Raw genomic sequence first — 22,945 nt, 5'->3', positions numbered from 1 at the left:
CACCGTCACAGTTCCAACGGCCTGTCTTTGTTCCAGTGTCCTGCACTTTGCTCAGGACGGCTTTGTCAACCTCAGGGAGTTTTCTTTCTCCAGTTTCAGCACAGCTTCCAGTGTGGGAGACGGGCAGAGCCTCGAGAGAGAGCAGCACCCAGCACATCTGTGGTGCTGATTAAAAAGATGCTTGTATGGTTACTCCATCTTTCTCGGCAGTGTTCCTTCCGCATATAAAATGGGAAAACAAACCAGCCGCTGGTCCTTGCTTTGTGTGTGAAGGCGCTGTTTTAGGCTGCTCATATTTGGGCTCCCTTGATGAAAGGGACCACATAAATGCTGACTCCTGCATCTGGTTCATCATCTTAACTAACTAAACTTCGGGAAAGGACCTGGCTATGTTCTCTAGCCTTTGGTTTGCCTTCATTGTTTAGGTCCTTGAACAAATAATGTATATGAGCATTTCCCCCTGTAATTTAGTGCCACACATAATAAATGTATTTGGATATGGTATGCTACATTCACTGCTCTTGAGTTAACAGAGGGAGGTTTGCACAGGCCTGCGGGCATGCAGGCTCGTGAAAGTCGAGGCAAGTGCTTTCCCTTCAGTTGCTCTAGGGATGAATTCTTAGGCACTCTCTCTGATGGTAGGAGATGTTTATCTCTGTTTCAGTTTTCCAAAATCATAATATGTTGCTGTCTGTCTTTGCCTCAGAATATGGATACTCACAAAGTTGACTTCAGAATTAGGGTTAGTAGCCGATCTGAAAAAGAATAAAAATAAGGAAGTTCCTGAGGCAGTACAGAAGTCGATTGAAGAGACCTCGGTCTGGCTGTCATTTTTCAGAAACTGGCATCCTATGCTCTTGTGTGATTCTGTGGGTCAGGGATTGGCAACATTTTTTGGTAAAGGGCCAGATAGTGTTATTTTAGCTTTGCAGACCATACAGTCTCTATCGGTATTAGCCATAGATAATACTAAACAAACGAGTGGTTGTGTTCCATTAAACTTTATTTAGAACGCTGAAATTTGATTTTCATGTAATTTTTACATCACAAAATATTCTTTTATTCAACAATTTAAAATAAAAACCATCTTTAGCTGATACAGCATACCAAGCTGGTAACAGTCTAGATTTAAACCCTATTTTTACCTTTTGAGATTACACAGATACTCTGTGTTTTAACTAAACATCCTTCATAGACATTTGAAAAACAACCATTATTTTGGATGAAGTAAATATTATGTTCTCTTTTTAAAAAATACAAATTATTTTTTCATATAAATATTTAAATAAGTTTTAACAATTATGTAGAAATTTCAAAAGTAAACTAGCTAAATTCTAAAAATAAGAAACTGTATCTTTTCTGACAATTACAGAAATATTAGTATTTAAATTTTTCTATATGTAGTACTTCTAATAACTTGAATTAATAATACACATATTTTATACTGAAATAAAAAGTCTGTTTGGATGGTCTGATTCACTCTTATCCACTGATAAAATAGTTTACTTGTTGATGGAAGAAATAGATCTTTTAGTTGTTTGTGTAATTAAATAGGAATACCAGTGCCTATTTTTGAGGAGCGTAGGGACTGTGTTGGCTCTGCTCATACTGTCTGTCCCCAGCTCCTGGTACAATCTTTAGAACATAGTGGGCACCTGGAACATATTTGTGAATGATAAATTAATAAAACCTAAGGTTCTTTGTTTGAAAGAAAATGGAATTAATGTATCCTGAATGGCTTTGGGACTGCTAAATACAAGTAGAAACTTCAGGTTTTTTACATCAGATATCATTGTTGCTGGTTTAAAAATGTGCTTATAGCCTAGCCTGGGTATAATGGCTCAATGGTTGAGCGTTGACCTATGAACCTATGGTTTGATTCCTGGTCAGGCACATGCCTGGGTTGCAGGCTTGATTCCCAGTGTGGGGCCTGCAGGAGGCAGTCAATCAAAGATTCTCTCTTATCATTGATGTTTCTATCTCTCTTTCCCACTCCCTTCCCCTCTGGAATCAATAAAAAAAAATATTAAAAAAAACTTAGAGGATATTATTAACTTAGGAACCATTAGAAAATGACATTTAAAACTTTGTCAAGAGAAACTAAGATGGCGGCATAGATAAACACCGGGAAATAGTCGCCCCCACACAACAATTGAAAATTAGCCCAAAGGACGGAGCAAACATCGTCCAAAACAACAGGAAGGCTGGCTGAGTGTAATTTCTACAACTAGAAGAAAAGAAAAGCACGCTGAGAGCCAGAGGAGCTGCGGAGGCTGAGTGCAGAGGTACGCGGCGGCTCGCGCGCGCGGAAAGGGGGTGGCACCTGAGGACGCGGCTGTCTTTTTGAATCACAAGCTCCCAACTGCTCTGATCTCCGGTTCTGGGAAGTCTCTGGGGACCCAGGACTCATACGGGCAGAGGCTGCTCTCTCAGGCGGCAGCGGGCGAACTTGGGGGCAGATTTCCCTCGGAGGTGCTTGCAGCCATTGCCGGGACACTGAGACGCGCGACTCCGGGCGCGGAGAATCAGCCATAGCTTCTTTCCCCGCCCTTTTGACTCCCTGAGACTCCGCCCCACCTGGGCTGCGGCAGAGGCTTTTGCATGTGAATGCCCCAGAACTTTGCAACCTGATAATTACCTAACTGCAGCCAGGCCGGAACTTCCAAGAGAAGGCCCAAGGCCCCGCAGCGGCTTGCATTGCTTCACAGCTGAGCCTCTTCGTAGTTCCTGCTGTGTGGCCTCAGGCAGGGGCTGAATTAGCACCTCCTTAGATCCAGGAGCCACTGTACCCAGTGGTCAGAGGGGGTCCATTCTCCCACTTCAGACACAGCTGCTTCCCACAGCCAATTGGCCTGGAGGTCAATTCCTCCCAGTGATCCTACAACAAGCGAGGCACCAAGAGTGCACCAAGAGTGTCCACCCCAGGTAACTGGGGAGGCTGAGCCACTGGGCCCTACAGGACACCTGGCGCGCAGGCCACTCTATCAACACAGGGAAGCAGCCAAAATGCGGAGACAAAGAAACAGGTCACAATTGGCAGAAACGGAGGAGGCCAGACGACTGGATATAGAGTTCAAGGCCACGTTTATAAGGTTTGTCAAGAATTTTATGGAAACCGCCGATAAATTTAATGAATCCCTCAAGGAGTATGGTGAGACCATGGAGGTCATGAAAAAGGACCAATTAGAAATTATGCATACACTGACTGAAATAAAGAATACTTTACAGAGCTCCAACAGCAGACAAGAGGATCCCAAGAATCAAGTCAAAGATTTGAAATGCAAAGAAACAAAAAATACCCAACCGAAAAAGAAAAAAGAAAAGAGATTCAAAAAATATGAAGATAGTGTAAGGAACCTCTGGGACAACTTCAAGCGTACCAACATCAGAATTATAGGGGTACCAGAAGGAGAGAGAGGGCAAGATATTGAAAACCTTTTTGAAGAAATAATGACAGAAAACTTCCCCCACCTGGTGAAAGAAATGGACTTACAAGTCCAGGAAGCGCAGAGAACCCCAAACAAAAGGAATCCAAAGAGGACCACACCAAGACACATCATAATTAAAATGCCAAGAGCAAAAGATAAAGAGAGAATCTTAAAAGCAGCAAGAGAAAGACAGTCAGTTACCTACAAGGGAGTACCCATCCGACTGTCAGCTGATTTCTCAACAGAAACCATGCAGGCCAGAAGAGAGTGGCAAGAAATATTCAAAGAGATGAATAGCAAGAACCTGCAACCAAGATTACTTTATCCAGCAAAGCTATCATTCAGAATGGAAGGTCAGATAAAGAGCTTCACGGATAAGAAAAAGCTAAAGGAGTTCATCACCACCAAACCAGCATTATATGAAATGCTGAAAGGTATTCTTTAAGAAGAGGAAGAAGAAAAAGGAACTCTTACCATTTGCCACAGCATGGATGGAACTGGAGAGCAGATAAATACCACAAGATCTCACTTATTTGTGGAATATAATGAACAACATAAACTGATGAACAAGGACTGATCCAGAGACGGAGAGGCAATGATTGGACTGTTGGGCCTTGGAGGGAAGGTAGGGGAGGGTGGGGGCAAGGGGGAAAGATCAACCAAAGGACTTATATGCAAGCATATAGGCCTAACCAATGGACACGGACAACGGGGGGGTGAGGGGGTGAGCGGGGAGGGGGGGGGGTAGAGGGTACACATATGTAATATCTTAATCAATAAAAAATATTAAAAAAAAAAGTGAAAAAAAAAATAAAACTTTGTCAAATTCAGGATAAGGGATGATTATTAGGAAGGGTTCATTTTCAAACATAAAAATTGTGTCAGAAAGTTTTGTTTTTGAACAAGTGAATATTTTTGGCTTCAATTGATATTTCTTCTCCCCTCTATGTACACCTATGTCCAAATTTCAGGATGTCTGTTCTTTTCCAAATTCTTTGTAACTGTACAGTTCAGCCTTCTTTGCGGCACCTAAATGATTGATTCATTCACTTATTTGTTTATTCATTCAACAAGCATTAGGTTTCTGTTTTATGTGTGGGAATACAGAAATGAATGGGCCATAATCCTGCCCTGCAGAGAGCTGGGTTTTGAGGAGTCCCTTAGAAACATAAACATAAGTGGATTGATGTTACAGATGCTGTAATATGTGTATGTCTGGGTGACTCGCTGAAGGCAGTGGGCATTTCTACCTACAGTTTCAGGAGAAGTAGGTCGTGCTTGAGCTGACACTAAAAAACAAATAGGTATCCACCAGGTGGAACATGACTCCCTAGGGGAGGAACAGTGAGAGAAATCTCTTGCAAAGCCGAGTGTTTAGGGAGTTCAGAGTGGGTTAGCACAACAAGCCTGGAAGGGCTCAACCTCACGGAGAGGTGAGGGTCTTCCATGCCATGCCAAGGAGCTAAAACGGTTCTTTTAAAAGGGGTCCCCAGAATAGTTTTTATACCTCATTATGAAATTTTGAGCTAATCTGGACTATTTTCATTCATTTGGCCTGTGAAGGCCAGAGTTAAAAATGAGGAGATAGGATAAGAGAAGTGATCATCATCTTTCCCCTAGAATATTTCTAAGCAATTCTTTTGCCTGTGACCTACTCATCGGTTAAGTTTTAGTGATGCCCAGTGGACAGCATGATTGCGAGTTTACCTGGTGCTTGAAACTTAGTCCTTTTCCATCTCTGTCTCTAATTCACTGGGCTACCGGGCTGCATTTAACCAGTAGGTAAGTATCTCTGAGCCTTGATTTCTTGCTGTGAAATGTAGATAATTATACATATATTCACTGGCCTCGTGGGACTTCTCCTTAATATTTATAGCTCAAAATACTTTGCAGTCATTTTTATTAATAGTTACCAGATGTGTCGTAAGGATTAATGAGCTTATGATCTGAAATGTTTTGAGCTCCTGAAATAGGAGGCAACTGCCTGCACAGGGGATATGCAAAATAGCATTAAAATGCAAACAATACACATTTGGAAATTTGAGCTGTTATGTGTGAAGGACAAATGGCACACTTTAGATTTCAGTATACTTTGTAGGTATTTTTGGTGCCCTTAATAAGGTTGCTGAATTAATCACAGGCCATTTCCAAAAATAGAAAGCTAAGTACCGCCCACCCCTGCATGCGTGCACACACACACGCACAACAAGCCAGGAAGAGCTTGGGAACTAATTTCTAATTTCTGCTAATTTCACTGTCACCAACTTCCTATGCATCATCTTTGACTGTTTCCTCTACCTTTAGCCAACTGTTTTCAAGTATTCAACAGTCTCCTTTATGTATCTAAATGTTTATTTCTATTTTCTTTTCCTCTTACTATCCAAATTCAGGCTCTCTCTTTAGCTCTCCACCAAACCATTAAAGCAACTTCTCAGTTGATTTCTCCACATTTCGTATCTCCCCTATTTAAGGATTCATCTTCCGTAGGAATAGCTCTTACGACCACCTCATTCAGGAACCTTTGGTTACTGTTTCTTGCCTGTGAAAATCAGCCATGTGCTCGCAAGGCCTCTCCACATGGCCCCGACCTTCCTTCCCTCTGCTCCGTGCTGGCCAGTCTAGATCCTTCTCTCTTCCCCCAAGACCGGGACGACGAGTAGCTTTTCCCAGGGCAGAGATGCGAGCAGAGGGGACACATCAGACACAAGGCGGCTCTTTTCCATCCCGACCTGGTCGCGCCGTCTTCATGTCCCAAGTGTCCCTACCTTGGGAAATGGCCCTCAGTGTTTAAGGCCTGCCTCCGAGTAAAATGGCCTCGCGAAGGGGTGCTCGGCCGGTGCCATGTCTGAGCCCTTGCTTTCAGAAAGTCGCTTCTAATATCTGTCCTGTTTCTTGACACGTTACTTGCGTACACATCCTTCCCGCAAATGAGCCTGCTAGTCTGTGGAGAGCAAAGCCCGTGCCTTTCTGATCTCTCTGTTCTCCACGGTGACGTTGCAGCCCACGCCTGTCACAGTGGGACCTGCCAAGTCCTTGTTGAACTGAAGTGTACAGCGACTCACAGCCCGTTACCTTCTTCATTAGGGCGCTGTTATGGGGAAATGGGCAATGCACAGAGTAGAGAGGGTCCTGTGCTGAATCTCTATGTACTTGTCACCCAGCTTCGATCAAAACAAGCACGTGGCCAGTCTCGTGTGTCCGTACCCCTCTCTCATGAGCATGGCCCCGTCAGACATCCTCTGTTGGAGAAGACTCTTCCTGTGACCCCGCTTGTCCAGAGCTGGAATCTGGCTGCCACCACTGCCTAGCACCCCCTGGAGGGAGGCACCCCAAGTTGCTGGTGCATGGACAGGAGGAGTGGGTATAGTTCCTGTATTGTCATAATGCTCCCGACCCACTCAGACCTGATCTGACCTTGGTTTTGACATCGTTTTTAGCCGTTTCAGTCATTCTTGTTCTGGTTCACATTGTATCTGAATGGGGGTGGCTGGCATCTTTATGAAACATGCTGCCTGATTAGGAAGTGGCCACTGAGCGTGAGTGACAGCGACAGGAAACCCGTGAGGGCAGATGTGGAGCCCTGGAGGCAGGGCACCGGGAGCCCCAGTGGTCCTCCGGGTCCCTGCATCGTGTCAGAGCCCATCTGGTCCTGTAATTCATTTCAGCTAATATTTTTTAAGCATTTACTGGAATTTTGTAATTACTCTGAGCCATAAAGAAAAGTGTAAATTATGTTTCTATGTTTCATTTAGGAGGGCAGGAGTTACATCATCTTAGAAGAGGTTTCATCCCAGTGCTGACAGTTCCATCATTGGTAGCATTTTTATACATTAAGGGGGAATGTTTCATCCCAATCTCGTCTATTTTAAATAAGATCTAACTAAAGAATGAAAGTATTTTGGAGTTCAAAGTTAAGAAATGTTTTCTCTACGTTTACTAAGAAATACGCTCTGAACACCTCTCCACTTGTGGGAGACTTGAGATAACATGGGAACCGTGAGCCTAAAGAGAGCGGCCCCGGCAGCGGAGGGCTGTGTGGAGAGGGGAGGTGCTTCTCGGACACACTCCATGGGCAAGTTGCTGACAGCAGAGTAGGGACGGAGAGCTCCTGTGAGGATGGACAGGAGGGGCTTTGGGAGAGGGAAAGGTTATGTGCCCTGGGAGTTGAGGGACAGGCTGGAGGCCTTCCTTGTGCAGTTGCTGCCACCAGGGCATCCTCCCTCACCTGTCCCGTTGCCACCCCCAGGGTCTTTCTTACCCACAGCTCTGACTCTGGCCCCTGCCTGCAGCCCAGGAGCTCCCATGTCTGCGGGTGAAGTGTGTTTTCTTCAGCTTGTCCCTGGGTCCTTCCATCTGCTGAGCCTTGTCTCCTGCCGGTTCCCACTCCATCGCCTCTCCTCTGTGCCTCTTCTCAAATCTTACCTGCAGCAGAATGGCTCCCTCTAGCACTTTTCTCCCCAGCCAGCCCCAGGCCCCTACTTATATCCTTTGCAGGAAGTGGTGACTTGGTGCTGTGAGCTCAGGTCACCCCCACCCTCACGGAGCCATTTTGTCCCAAGAGGTTGGCCTGCCCGGTAGGAAGCAAGACTCTGGCCGCCCAGCCTTAGCGTCCTCAGACTCTGTCCAGGGAGCCTCCGTGGCATAGGAGCCTCAGGCACCCAGAGACATCACGGGAGGACCCGAGTGCTCAGGGCGAGAAGGGAGATGGAAGGATATGGAATCAGTGATGTGGAGTCAGTTTAGGTCAGTGACCGTCTGCTTTTCTTCTGGACACTCATACTGCACACGCACGAACTTCAGCTTTCTCTTCTCATGTGAGGGAGGACTAGGAGCCCGAGTTTGTTCTGCCAGGCCGGGGCGCTCTTAGGACTGGGCATTCGAGGTCCCGGCTCCTGCATCGGAGCAGGGGGACCTGGGAGGGGAGCGGCTTTGTTGAGGGAAGAAGGCAGAAGCGGTGGATTCCTGGTTCTTGGAGACAGTCACATCCCCTCCACAGTCCCACTGCCCTTGCCAACCAGCCCCCACTAAGTGAGTTTCTGACTCCGTCTCCTTCCTCTGACACCCCCTTTCCTTGTCCTGGTGCAAGTTATTTCTTCCTTCTTTTCCTTTAATGCTACTTGAATGGCGTGTCCACAAGTACCGAAGTCCTTTCTTGTGATGTTGCTTGCACCTCTTATTCAAGCCCCTGTCACTCACACCTGCTCTGTTGCTGGAGTCTCATTAGGGATTTGCCTACATTGGTCTTTAAATGTTTCTCCAGCCAGTTTGCCTTCCACCACCAGATCCTTGTCCTCAACCTCCGCGCTCTCTGCTCAGGCACCGTGGCGGCCCTCCCACTTCATACCGAAGCCGCTCTCCCTCTCCCTCTCCTGCTCCGTCTCCCATGTCTGTGGATAGTGTGGCGCCCCTAGCACTAGGCAGGCTTGTTGGCCATGACTTGTTAGAATTCCTGAAAGTTGGCTGGCTCTGCCGTCTGTTCAGTTGAAACACTCTCTAGCTATCTGTTCTGCTCTTGATCTCTCATGCCCGCCTGTCCACTTGTTTCCGTAGCCGGTGCCCCGCATCATGGTGCAGCCTGCCCTTCCGGACCCCAGGACGACCAGGCTGGCGGAGGTGAGTCAGCTGGGTGGGGGTGGGGTGGGGGGTGGTCACCTGGCTGGTGGGTGGCCCAATGCTGTGAGCGTTGAGTCCACACCATGGTTGTTTTATTCTAGCATTCCCATTTTGATCATTAACCACAATATAGGCCACTGTCTTCTCCCTCTCTATTTTCCTGTTACACTTGCTATTTCCAACTTGTTAATCATATGATTGCTAAACTTTGAGGTGCTTAGCTGCTGCTGTCGTCTGCTGCTTTAATAGCCCACCGCCAGGCTCAGGCGAGTTCTATAAACAGAGCAACCTCCTTATTCTAAGTGTGTGCTTAATTCTCAGTTTTGCATTTCATTCTGATCCGCGTATCAGCGTGAAAAGACGAATGCTAAGCTGGGAGGGAGCGGCCTCTTATGATCTCCCACAGATGAACAGCACTTCTCGCCTTATGAATAGCAAGTCTATTTTCTCCCACTGTGCGCTCACTCTCAGGAAATGCCATCTCTTCATAGGAAAATTTTATTTATTAAAACAACAGCAAAAGCCAAATAATTGGAAAGGAAATTCAGACCTCAGAATCCACTCCTTTCTAAAAGGCCCCTTCCGGTCAGTGCCCTTGGCACTCACGGGTTTAACCACAGATGCACCACGGCCCCTCCCGTGGACAATGCTTGTCATGCCGTGAGGCCAGTGGGACCGAGTGGGAACGAGTCCCCTGCTGGCGGGGCACCGGGTGTGGCACCGCCTCTGCCGCTCCGGGCAGCCCTGCTGCTCCTCACGGTGTTTCCCAAGCCGAGGCTTTAGTGGCAGTCCCCAGAAATGGCACTGGTGAGGGTAAGACCCAAAGATGCAGACAGGTTTCCACTCACATCAACTCCAGTCAAGTGGGAGCAGCTGCCTGCGGTGCGGACGGAAGGAGAGGCTGCCCGCCTCGCTCGGCGGGGAGGAAAGCGGCAATCGGCGCCCCTCCGCCTGTCGGCCTCTCACTGTGGCTGGGATCTGACCCCCGAGCCCCTGTGCTTCCCTACTGGTGGCTCTGGGTGAGTCCTTTGCCTCTCTGGGCCGTGCTGTAAAATGAATGTGGTGCTGCTTTGGGGCCTACATCAAAGAATTCGTGTGGAAGCAGATATAACACCAGGGAAATCAAGGTCCCTGTCCCTAGTGTCACCTCCTCAGGACAGGATCAGGCTGCGAGGGGCCTCACCAGGGGGGACTAGGGACACACGGTCTCTCAGGGCCACAGCGATTGCTCACACTCTAGACCCGCGTGCTTTGTGCCTGTATTCTTCCCTGCCTGGCCAGTGATGTTAAAAATAAAAGAGAAAAGGATAAATAAAACATGTATAAGTTGCAAAAGAAAAGTGATTGAAGGATTGCCTAATCTTTTAGAGTATTTATGCTGGTGACAGTTATTGATCTATCGGATTTAGTAAATTTTGCAGCCTAGAGATCCATCACAAAAATGGGCTGTTAATCTCAGGAGGTGCCGTTAATTTCGTACCCGAGAGTGTGCCTTGTGGGGAAAGTGGGGCCTCTGGAGACAGGAATATAAATGACGAGCCACGTGGAAACGCGTGATTTATCAAACTGCTGAGTTAAGCCAAGTGACTGTAAGAGACTTATAGATCTCAGCTGTTTCCCCGTTCAAATAAATCCTGTATTTCAAATGGAAAATGGCCATTCCTGTAAGATAAATAATCTTTCCGTAAATATTGGAAAACATATTTCTTTTTTGTGAGCGGCACCCTCTCCACCGCCCCGACCCCATCCCCATTCCTGCCGTCTCCTTTCCCTGTCATTGTGAACTGGGAATAGAAAGATAATCTGCCGCCTTCTTCAGGTGGCTTAAGCTATCCCCGAAAACACCCTGCGGGCCCCTCAGAAACAGCCGAGTTCAGGTGAGCAGTGGCTGTCCTCACGCCAGAGGGACTCGGTGTGAGGGAGAGGCCGCCTCCGGCTCTGTCCTCAGGCTCTCACGCTCCTCTGGGGGCTGGCTGCTGCCTGGCTGCTGTCTCCTGGGATCCGAGGGCCTCCTGACTGTGACATGGGACCAGCCTTGGGCAGCAGCCTGAAAGGCGGCCTCTGCGGGGTGGGGACGCTCAGGGAGAGGTGCACCTACAGGCAGCCTCTGGCTCCCTCCACTCCTTTCAGCCAGAGCAGGCCCCGGGGCCCCTTCCTGGGACCCCAGCTGGTGAAGCTGAGCTGAAGCCTTTCAGGTCCTTCAGTGACATCGTCAGTTTGACTTTGCAGGAAAAGGGTTCTTCTGGCCTCTAGTGATTCTGACACGTTGGGAAGTCGGCGCCAGGGCTTCTGTTTCCACAGGAGCAGAGTTCTTTGCCTGGGTTCAGGGAGGCGGGGGATGCCCGCTGGGGGAAAGAGGGGATGGAGATTTTGGTGTGCACCTACTGTGTGCCACGCTCTGTGGTGAGGCCCCGTGACTGCCTTGTACCACACCGATCCCCCGGGGCAGCCCCATATGTGTCGTTGCCCACACCAGCTGGGTGTCTGAGGAGTCAGCTCCATCTGATGGCGTCAGACCCCCAGGCTAAGGCCTCAGTCCCACAGGGCGGCCCTGCACTTCCGCTCCAGTCTCGAGTCCAGGTTGTCAGCCGCACTTCTGACTGTCAAGCTGTAAATCGAGGTTCCTAGGACCCCTTCTTGGGTTTGATTAATTAGCTAGAGCTGCCCACAGAATTCAGAGAAACGTTTTACTCACTGGTTACCAGTTTATTATAAAGGACATAACTCGGGAATAGCCAGATGGAAGAGAAGCGGAGGACAGGGATGGGGAAGGGTGCAAAGCTTCCACACTCTCTGAGCACAGCACACCTCACACCTCCATGTGCTCACCATCCCAGACACTCACCAACACGGTCCTTTTGGGTTTTTATGGAGGTTTCATTACAGAGTGACGGGTGATTAAATCACTGGCCATTGGTAACTGGCCATTGATTCAGCCTCCAGCCCCTTTCTGCTCCCCAGAAATCAGAAGTTGCAACCCTCTAAGCATGCTTGGTTCCCCTGGCAACCAGCCCCCATCCTCAGGGGATTCCTAAAAGTCACTTTATTAACATAGATTCAGGAGTTGTTGGAAGGGGCTGGTTCTGAATATCAAGACACCTTTGTCCCTCTTGTCCCTTAGAAAATGCTAAGGGTTTTAGAAAGAGCTCTATGCCAGAAATGGGGGCGAAGACCAAATACATATTTATTATAAATCACAGGATCACAGGCACCTCAGAATCCCGATATAGAAGGTGAGGAGGTGGTGGGGCTGGCCCCAGGGTGTTTGCTGGACTCTCAGCTCGTTCAGAGCACAGCAGGGCCCTCGGGTCACAGGAGGTGAGGGGTGGAGCTGATGCTGCAGCCAGGCTGCCCCCCACCCCGCAGCACCCCCCTTTCTCCATCAGCGCTGGGAGGCTCCCACTGACCTAGCAGCCCGCCTCAGCCCTGTGGAGGTGCTCGGCTAACCTTGACTTCTAACCAGATACACTTCCCCTTTCCTGCTTCAGGCTCCCCGAGAGAGCACGGGGGTGAGTGTGGCCCCCAACGTGACCGTGCCGACTGCGCCCGCGGTGAAGACCCACGACAAACCCACTGAGGTGCCTTCGCCGCAGTGCGCGGCCACCAACACCCAGGTCCCCGAAGTGCAGGACGGGCCACCCAGCCCCGTGAGCGAGGCCTCCAGCGGGTACTTCTCTCACAGTGTCTCCACCGCTACGCTGTCGGAGGCCTTGGCCCCCGGCCTGGATGCTGCGGCCCAGGGGGGTGGGCAGACGCCCGGCTCGCCCCCTCCTGTCCCCTGCCGGGCCGGCCCGGAGACCCAGCCCCTGTTTCCGAGTGCTGCTCCTGGAGCTGACAGCGCCCTCCCTGCCTCTCCGGAGGGACAGACCCGCCTTCTGTCACCACCTGTCCCAGCAGCGCAGACTCCAGGGAGTGACGGTGACAGTGGGACCCCGGCCCAGGGAGCAGCGTCCTCAGAGCAGCAGCATGAAGAAGCAGGCACTTCGCCAGCTCATCTGCCCCCTTCCGCCCCCCAGGAGTCTCCCAGCCCGCAGAGCAGGGGCGACGGTTCCCCCGCCACCAAGCCGCTAGGAGGACCCAGGGACCAGGCCCGGCCAGCCACCAGCGCAGAGCCGGCAGTCTCCAAACCACAGCTGGCGCCTGACCTCCTGTCCCAGTCACCTGCCCCAGCCTCCCCGTTCAGAATCCGCAAGGTGCGGACCTCGGAGCTGAAGTCCTTCACGCGCATGCTGGGCGGGGACCCCGGCTGCCCCAGCGAGGAGGACCCACAGGCCGCGGGAGGGCCTGGCGATGGCAGCTCTGGAGGTCAGACCCTGGAGAAGCTGGAAGTGTCCTCCGATTCTGAGGAAGCCAGTGAAGTCCCAGAGTGGCTCCGCGAGGGAGAATATGTCACCGTGGGCGCCAACAAAGGGGGCATCGTGAGATACATTGGGCCCACCGACTTCCAGGAGGGGACGTGGGTCGGAGTGGAGCTCGACTTACCCTCAGGTGAGTGCTGTTTGTCAGGACGTCCGGAGCACAGGGGCACTGAACAGCCTTGTCTGCCCTGCCCTGCCCCTGCCCCTCCCCTCCCCTTGTCCCTGCCCCTCCCCTCCTCTGCCCCCCTTCCCTCCTCTCCCCTCCCCTGTCCCTCCCCTGCCCCTACCCTACCCCTCCCTTGCCGCTGCCCTGCCACTGCCCCTGCCCTGCCAGAAGCTGTCTGTGTGCCCTTAGCACATCATTTGACTTCTGAGCTCCTGGAGTCACCACTTTTTAAAATGAGGCATTTTTTCCTAGATAAGCTTTCCCAAAGCATTTTAAGAGTCAGGTTCTCTTTTTATTAGAGTTTCTCAAAAACCCAAGACATTGATTGAAAGCTACTATAAACGTGGTAATGAATTTAAATGCCATGATTTCGTTAGTCACAGAAGCACTTGCAGCTGAACGGTAACAGTAGCCGCACCTGCCGTCCTGGCTCAGGTCACACTCCCGGGCCCCGTGGACCCAGTGGGTCTCGCTCCTGGGCCCACAGCTGGACCAGGTGACAGGGTGATGGAAGGTCCGCTGCCAGCCAGACCGGCCCAGCTCGCAGCAGCGGGTCCTCACTCGCGGAAACACAGGCCGAACTTAAGGATGCAGTTTGTTCTTTGGGTTTTTGTTCAAACGTCTGTTGTGAGACCGTTTATACCCCATCAGATCCACTTGTTTGCAGTGTACAGTTCAGTGGTTCTTAGTATACTTACCAAGTTGTGCACCCATTTCCATCTAATTTTAGAATAGGTTCATCACCCCCAAAAAGCTGCATGTCTATCAAGACACCCCCCACCCCCCACCCTAGGAAACCATTCATCTACTTCCTCCATACAAAATGTTTAAGTCTGGACTTTCATGTAAGTGGGAGCCCACAGAACGTGGGCTTCTGTGTCTGCTGATCTCTCTGAACAGCGTTTCCAAGGCTCGCCCGCTGGAGTGGTCCCTCCTTTCTGGGCCGAACAGCGTCCCCTTGTTGGGATGGCCGGCGTTTTCATCACTTGTGGGGTGATAGACATTTGGGTTGTTTCCACTTTTTGTTTTTGTGTGAACAGTCCTGCTGGGAATATTCGTGTTTGAGTTTTGTGTGGACACCCGTCTCCATTTCTCTTGAGGTGATCCCGGCATTAACTGTGTCTAACACTTCGGGGACAGCCAGGCTGGTCTCCGCTCCCTCCCCTAGCAGTGCAGTGATCCAGGTTGGGCAGCCCCTCCCCTGGGTAAGGGCTGGGCACCGCTGGGTTTAGGAGAGAGGGGTGTGGCCTGTGGGTGGGGCTGATGAGCGGAGAAGAGAAAGCTCTGGGGGCGGCGGTGGTTCGGGCAGTGGGAGAGTTGGGGTGCTTTGCTCTGTGACACCCAGGCCTGCCCCACACTGACTCTGTCTCTGGGCCCCTCAGCTCAGCTATGAAGTCACTCACTGTCTTTGATTTTGGCAAAGAATATCATAAATTGGAAGTGGTTCTAGAAGATTATTGTAGCACAGGCTGGAATATTTTTTAAATTCCATTTCTGCTCAAATGCAAACGGGAATTGGGAAAGAAGTTTGTATTTGCAATTAAATTAAGAATTAAAGGGTGATTAGCAAATAGATGAATTCATCCCACAAATAAATATTATGCACCTACTGTCCTGGATTCTGAGCAGAACAAAGTCCCTGGTTTCACCAGACTTTTCTTTCAGAGGGAGATAATTATCAAACAAGCAAGTCAATAAAATCTGATGGTAATAAGTGCTGTGAAGAAAATAAAATGGGCTAAGCAGGTGGAGGGTGGTGGGAGTGGGACATTTTAATAATCCTGAGGGGAGCGAAGGCATGAGTGATGCGAAGGAGGAGGTTGGGGAGCAGCGACAGGCCAAAGGCACCGCGGGCACAAGCTCCGCACAGGAACCAGCTCGTGGCATTTGAGGGGCAGCCAAAGACCGGCCCAGGAGACTGGAGTGGTGGGGCGGCCAGTTCACAAAGGGTAAGGAATTGAAGGTTTAAAAAGATGCCTTTCTTAGGAGAATAGGCTTGGGATGAAGAGCAGGAACAGGAAAGCCACATAGGAGGCTGTGCAGGTGTCCAGGCCGGGATGCATGGTGGAGTCAGGAAACCCCAGGACTGAGGGTGGTAGAATGTCAGGGCAGAAAGGAGCCAGGTGACACCTGAGTGTGGCCCGAGGCCAGGGTCATGCCCATGGAAGAGCCTGAGAGCAGGGCGGCCGCAGGGCAGGGGAACCAGAGTTCTGTTGGGCAGGTGGAGCTGGAGGTGCTGGTTGGCCATCCAGTGGAGACCAGATGTCAGAGGGGCCACTCTGGGTCTGGAGGCACAGCTCAGAGGCATCAGTGTGCAGGGGGGAGAGGGCCCAGCCCCAGGCCCTGGGGAGCCGGGGAGGAGCCAGTGAGAAGGGAGGTGGGAGTGTGACCCAGGAGCCCAGTGGTGACAGTGGCCAGAGTGGGAGGTGATCCTTGTGGGCCTGGGAAGTCGGTGGTGGCGCTGAGGGGGGTGGTAAAGAGAGAAGGTGGGTTAGGGTGTGCAGACAGTGAGTGCAGAAAATTCGTGATTGATTTTGCTACAAAGATGGTGTTCCCCACCCACCCATCCATCACCATGGGGTGTTGACATTGGGGGTCAGGCTGGTCGCTTTGTTCAGTCCACCCCCAGCCCCACCCCCACCCCCAGCCCCTGCTGTGTTCTCCCCCTTCACCTCAAAGCATTTTTACTCATCTATAGGTTGAGGAAAAATTCTACATATTCCATAGATTGAAAAGTCTGTGCCCGGAGTGAGGTGGGGGAGCGCAGGCTCTGGGTTAGCACATCAGCTGACCGAGCGCACTTGTGTCAGCGGTTCTCAACCTGTGGGTCGCGACCCCTTTGGGGGTGGAACGACCCTTTCACAGGGGTCGCCTAAGACCATCAGAAAACACATATATAATTTCATATTGTTTTTGTGATTAATCCCTATGCTTTATGTTCAATTGGTAACAATGAAAATACATCCTGCATATCAGATATTTACATTACGATTCATAACAGAAGCAAAATTACAGTTATGAAGTAGCAACGAAAGTAATTTTATGGTTGGGGATCACCTCACCATGAGGAGCTGTATTAAAGGGTCGCGGCATTGGGAAGGTTGAGAGCCGCTGTGCTAGAGGGTGGGCCGCAGGGCTGCGCTGTCGGAGCCATTTCTCCATCTTCTCTTCCTCTCCCCAGGTAAGAACGACGGCTCCATCGGGGGGAAGCAGTACTTCAAGTGCAGCCCTGGCTACGGGCTGCTGGTGCGGCCCGCCCGGGTGCGCAGGGCGGTGGGCGCGGCCCGGCGGCGCAGCGCGGGGCTCCGGCTGCAGGGCGCCCCCGACCCCCGCCGGAGCAGCGCCCTCTCGGGCTCCGCCACCAACCTGGCCTCCCTGACGGCGGCTTTGGCCAAGGCCGAGGGCACCGAGGGGCTGCGGGTGGACAGGAGCCCCAGGAACCCCGAGGACCGCAAGTCCTGGGCCAGCTGAGCCCGCGCCGTGGACTCTGACAGCGCGGACAGCCCGCCGGGGAGCTGGAGCCGAGGCCGCCTCACCTCACACCCTCCCCGGGGAGCAGGCAGTGAAGGCTTTTCGCACGATGCCGGGCTGGTGGCCCCCGTTTCCCCCAGGACTCAGACGGAGGAGGAGGAGGGCGCCGTCCTCGGGGTGGCCGTGGGAGGGTCTAGTGCCCAGAGAGGCCCTGGCTTGTGGGGAGGGGCCGCCCTCAGTCCCCTGGTCGCGGGCTCTCCCCACCTGGGGCTGCTGCTGTTCTGTTCTGGCAACACCATTAACCTCTTAACTTAAAGAATAACTAGTGCCTTTCCCTCTGCAGAGGCAGGGCCTCCCTCTCCTGATCCCCCCAATCTGGCTTGTCCCTCAGCCCCCCCCCCCCCCCCCCACATCCCCGCACCAAGTACCACCGTGGTGCCTGGCCGCCTCCTGCGCTCTGGGCCCAGGTCCCCGGCGACCCCGAGACGCCCACCTTCCCTGGTCCCCGCCACAGGGTTTCTTGGTCTTCTCGGTGGGTGTTTTAGCATCTTTACACCTGGGAAGTTTTCTCTTTTCCATTTATCCCCTTAACAGAGTGTCTGGAATATATTTATTTATATTTATTTTTCAAAATCCGAAATTATTCGCGAATCACAATCGACTGCCCAGGTGCGAGTGTCCGGGGCCTGCCCTGCGTGTCGGCCCCTCCTCACGCTCCTCTGACAAAGACTCACAGCGGCCTCACCCCGGCCCGGAGAACTGTGTGCTTCTGCTCAGCGACGGCGTCCGCCAGCGGCACCGACCGCATTTGGTGCGATTCCGGTTTCTGGGAAGGTCCCTGGACCAGGTTAACTTCCTGGCAGTTCTGTACCCCACACCCTGCCTGCCTGCCAGCCTGGGCCTTCGGGGGGCGCTGCTCCGTCCGGTGGCAGAGCCGCAGGCCTGGTCCTCGGAGGGGGAGCCCGCGACCAGTGCTGGCCCAGTGCCGCCCGGCTCACAGGCCTCGGGTCGGGTTTGGCACTGCGCTCCCGGCCGCCTGCTTCACGTGCAGACTCTAAAAACAACACCCAGAAAGCTTGTATTTAAAAACCCCGTTTTCCAGGGATTTGAGGCCCCCCTGAGAAGTGCCCGGCTTCCTGCCCCGGGTGGGCTGCCCAGAGCCCCGCCGGGACGCCCGCGGCTGCGCGCTCAGACCTCACGTGGGAGAGGCTGGGGGCTGATGAGCCCTTAGCAGCTCCGCGTGGAGACAGACGCTCAGCCTCGGGCAGCGGCAGGTGAAGCCGCCCCGCCCTCCCCGCGGGCCCACCGCCCGGGAACCTGCAGGAGCAGGTGGGCTCGGGCCGCCCGCTCACCCTGGCCCCGCCGCCCCGCAGACCTCGGCCGCCCAGAGCGGCCCCCGCCGCGCGGCCCAGCAGGGGCCCGGGCGTCCCCGCCCGCCCCTCACGGAGCTTTAGTTCAGCCCATATTCCTCGTCCGGGCGCCGAAGGGGCCGTCTCGCAGGGACCAGGCTGAAGCAGGGAAAGTTCGGTGACTTTTCCGTTTACAGAAGCGCCAGCTCCTGGCCCCACCTGGGCTCTCACTGTCCGGGAAGCAGACTGCCCGCCCCCCAGCACCTGGGCCCCGCCCGGCTGGCCCAGGTTTTACTCATTTAGCCCCACGCTCCGCTCCGCAAACTTTTCCCCAGGACCCGCGGCCCCAGCCCTGGCGGCCGAGCAGTCAGCTCCCGCGGCAGCTGCCCTCGGCGTCCTGTGCTGGCCCCTCGGCACCCTGGCCTGGGAGGTAGGTGTCTCTGTTTCTCTGGTCCCGGCAGCCAGACACGAGGGCACAGGGCCGGTGGTTTGCCCTCCACGGGGCCGGGCTCACCCTCCCGCCTGCAGCTGGGCCCCTGGCCACTGATGGAGGTGCCAGCACCCCCTCCCTTTCCCTGGGCGGAGACCGCCGCTTCTGGGCCAACCGCCGCTGGCACCCAGCTCGCGGGGGGAGACGCTGGGAATGGAAGGTGTGGGTGTTGGTGAGCCTCACCTACCGGGCCGAGTGCTTGCGGGGGCCCCTGGGCTCTGGAATACGGAGCAGCCACCTTCCCCAGCCGCCTGGGGAGGTCCGCGGGGTGAGGGGTGCCCTGCTCTCCCTCATTCGGTTTAATTAAAACGGGAGAGACTAGTGGAATTGCCGGCTCGGTGGGGTTTGTTGGCTGAAGCTGTAACAGCGGAAGAGCCTTGAGTGGTGCAGTCAGGGCAGCCTGTGCCCGAGATTTCTCCCAAACCCATCTCCTGCCCCCAGCTCCACCCTCCCGGAGGCAGTTTCCTTGCGGCCTGCGGGGTTCCCCCGGCCCGGCCCTGGATGAAGCGCGGGGACACCGAGCAGCTGACCAGAGCTGGCTGGGTTCACAGCCCTGGGTGTTGGTGGGCCGAGGGCTGGGGCCCACGTGGAAGGCAGGCGCCTCCTTGGGGAGAGCACGTCCCAGCGGTCCGCTGGCCGCGGGTTAGAGCCAGCGTGTGGGGACGTCCTGGCCACGCTAGGAGACGTCCGGTGGTGCCTTGGTGAGGGGGGTGGGCTCGCTGGCCCCCTGGCTACCCATTGCTGTCAGAAACCAGCATGTCGTCCTGCTGGGGGCCATGCTGAGTCCTCATGGGGCAGGGTTTGGAGTCTTGGTCCCTGCAGGGCCAGTGCGCCAATGGCTTGTGCAGGGAGCGCCATCGGGTGTGGGCACCATCGCTGTCCACCTCCTGGTGGCTTGCAGTGCGTGGTGAGGAGGCCTGCCCCCCCAGACTCGGTCTCACTCTTGTGCCTCAGTGCAGACTGAGGTGGCTTGTGACTGACAGTGTGTGCAGTAGGTGCCACTAACACCCTAACCCACACCGTCCCCACGGCCCAGCAGGCATCGGGCTGAAGGTGTGGGCCTGAGGGTGGTGTGAGGACCAGAGCCCGAGGAGGGCCTTCGTCCGGCTTCTTTCTCGCCTTACTAATAAGCAGGCCTAACTTTAAACAGCGTCAGCTTTAGGGTTTGAGACGCAATTCCTAGCAGGTCCCTGGTGCTGGGATTTAGTGTGACGGCAGGAGGGGAAGCTGGGGCCAGGTGAGGGTGTGTCAGCGTTGCCCTACGAGGCTGTGGGTGCCACACGAATACCCCAGGCAGACACTGTGGGGACCTTCCTGGCCTCTGCTCCCCTCTGCACTGCCAGCCCTCATCCCTAGGGGACCGAGGGCAGTGTGTGCGTGTGTGTGTGGGGGGGGGGGGGGCGGGGGGGGGAGGGGCGGCTGTCCTGATGCCCAGCCTGGCCAGAGCGGGCAGGAGGGCAAGAAAACAGCTAGTAGTGTGACTGGGGCCAGCCATGAGGGGCCTGCGTGTCTAGAGAGAGAATGAGCTGTGAATGGGAGCCTCGAAGAGTCCGAAAGGCTTCCACGGTGTTCCGATGCCCCGACCTCCTTACGTTTCCTCCTCCCGCCTTGAAGTCCCGTTTGCGAAACTGACCGGAAGTCCATGGGTGTTTATTTTCCTGGCCGAGGCCTGCCCTGGGCCGCCCCTCTCACGGTGCCTTCAGCCCCCAGGGCCGCCTCAGGCTGTCTGTCGTGCCTTATTGTGGGGACCCGGTGCAGCCTCTATTTTATGCCCAAGACACTGACTGTCCCCACATGCCTTTTTCCCTCCTCCAAGCCCATCGTGCCTTCTGCCCAGCTGTCGGCAGCTTCCGTTGGGAGAGTCTTGGGCCCTCTCTGTGTGTGGACTTCTGTGAATATGATGGGCTCACATGTAAAGAAGGGATTTGATGGGAGAGTACATTGATTTGTTACACATGAAATGGAAGTTTAAGAAAACCCAAAGACTCTATAATAAATTGTAAAGACGTGATGGTTTGTATTGTATAATGAACTAAACCTCTGTAATTTTGTACCATACATGCCTTTCCACCATAGGATCAGCTGCTTCTAAATAAAATTAAATGATTTCATGCCTAAGTCTGAGGTCAGTCCTATTGCTCTTCCCTCCCCGACCCTGATGTGGGGGGTGTTTGGGCTCCTTCTAGACTGTTCCACAGGCAACGGGCTGTCGGGTTCTGAGTGGTTGAGATTGGCTTTTCACATGTAGCCTGGAGGGGGAGGTCCAGGGAAGCAGCCAGTCCCCAGCTCAGCTCCCCAGTCCCTGCTCACCTCCCTGGCCCCTGTGCCCTCTGTCATGTGGATTAAAGGCCCAGGGAGGCCCAGGTGGTTCCGTGAACAGTCTTAGGTTGAGACTTCTTACAGGAGCCAAGAACCAATAGAAACTTTCTGTTGGCCTTAGACCCAAGGTAATCGGAGCTTCTGGGCTGACGGGAGACAGCTGGCCTGGGAGTGGAGAGGTGGGGAGAGGTCACTTCTCTGGAGCAGGGATGTCCAGCCTTCAGGACACGCCTGCCTGGATCTGTGGAACTGGCCCCATGCCAGACCCCCAGCCGAGGAGTAGAGGCTCCTTGCCATTGCCGCACAGGTGGGTTACCTTGAAGGTCCTGCAACAAGGTGTTTGGGAGGGAGAAGGGTTTTGGCTGTGGACGCTGTCTGGGCTGGTCCTCCTCCCACAGGCTGTGGAGCCCGATGTTGGTTGTTGGGGCCTGTTTGCCCACGAGGCCAACATTCTCAAGTCCTGGCACCCAACTGTAGACAGTGCGGGTTCCCAGCAGCTCTGGGGACATCAGCCCAGTCCCTTGGATCTGGGAGGGTGAGCTGGCCTCCTCTGAGGCCACCTCAAGGCCCACTGGTGGTCACGGGCTCAGCCCGGCACCAGGGAGGGACACAGACTTGCTGGTGGCCCTGCGCAGAGCTGCGTCCTTTCCTGCGTCGGTGCCTCACTCGGCCTTCGTGCGCTGCAGCCACTTGGAGGGCTGATTGGAGGTGGCCATCAGTCAGAGCACATCTCAGCGGGACTTGTTTGTATTCATAAGTGCCCAAGAGTTGTTCTCAGAGATAAGCACTGCCAAAGAATGACAGGAACTTGGCCGCCAGGAGCTGTGCTGCTCCGAGGCAGGAGTCTGAATGCAGAATTGATCTAGCTCCTAGGATAAATCTTATTTTCCGAGCTGCTACTGACTCTCTTGCAACTCAATGAGGTCTCCTTTGTCTGCATCAGGCTACGGGGCTTTACGGTCGCTCAGACCCAGAATGGATGCTAGGGGATTTGTCACATTTATTTCGCTCACTCACTGAATCACTCCGTGAACATCGGCACACCTGCCCTGGCGGGTCTTAGGTGCACAGTGCGGGCAAGTCTGTCCCGAGGCGCCCACAGTCGGGCGGATCCACAGGGCATGATGCCCCAGTTGGGCCCCAGAGACACCGGGACTGAGGTCACCTCTAGGGACGTGTAGGACTGGGAGGAGATGAAGGCACGAGGGCGATGGGAGGGGACAGTTCCCAGGGGGACCAAAGGACAGAACCCGAAGGAGCAATTCTGGCCGGAACAGGGGTGAGTGTCACCAGTACTGCCCCTCCCCACCTGTCCACTTCCACCTGGCAATTTAGATCGGGTTTGGGGCGGCTGAAATTTTTGCATAGTCTTTTCTAGTTATGTATAGTGAGGAAACGGACGGTTTACGTCAGGTTTTCTCTGAGGGGGAAGTAAATTGATTGTCTTTGGGCGAGAGGAGAGCTTGGACACTGTCCTTGAGTCCTGCTTAAACATTGGATACCAACCATTGGGCACCTTTAAATAAGCGCTAAAAACAAAGCCTCAGGTTCATTCTGTTTGCTCTTTGCCGCTGAAGGGGAAGCCCCAGCAAAGAGGCGCTGGATCCTGGCAGGAGCGGAGGGTGCAGCTGACACTGCTCAGTGCGATCTGTGAAAGGTGGAGGAACTGCTAGGAGCTGGGGCTTCTGGATGGAGGTGGCAGATGGCGGGAAGGCTGGTGGTCTGGTTGGGAAGCTGGGTGAGGGGCGATG

The 22,945-nt window shown here is 53.6% G+C and overlaps 1 protein-coding gene across 1 annotated transcript in view; it reads left to right on the top strand.

Moving 5' to 3' along the window:
- KIF13B (kinesin family member 13B) overlaps window positions 1–17,137 on the top strand; it is a 203,666-nt gene extending 186,529 nt beyond the window's left edge. Inside the window, exons 38-40 of the mRNA XM_081092887.1 lie at window positions 8,979–9,041; window positions 12,530–13,529; window positions 16,747–17,137. Coding sequence (XP_080949013.1) covers window positions 8,979–9,041; window positions 12,530–13,529; window positions 16,747–17,036 — 1,353 coding nt within the window. The 3' untranslated portion in view covers window positions 17,037–17,137. The remainder of the gene's footprint in view (window positions 1–8,978; window positions 9,042–12,529; window positions 13,530–16,746) is intronic.
- Window positions 17,138–22,945: the final 5,808 nt, after the last annotated feature.

This window comes from Myotis nattereri (genome assembly GCF_964212035.1).
Source record: "Myotis nattereri genome assembly, chromosome: 5".
Classification (NCBI taxonomy): Eukaryota; Metazoa; Chordata; class Mammalia; order Chiroptera; family Vespertilionidae; genus Myotis; species Myotis nattereri.
Note: the sequence above shows the minus strand (reverse complement) of the source record. Positions and strands in the feature narration are given on the sequence as shown.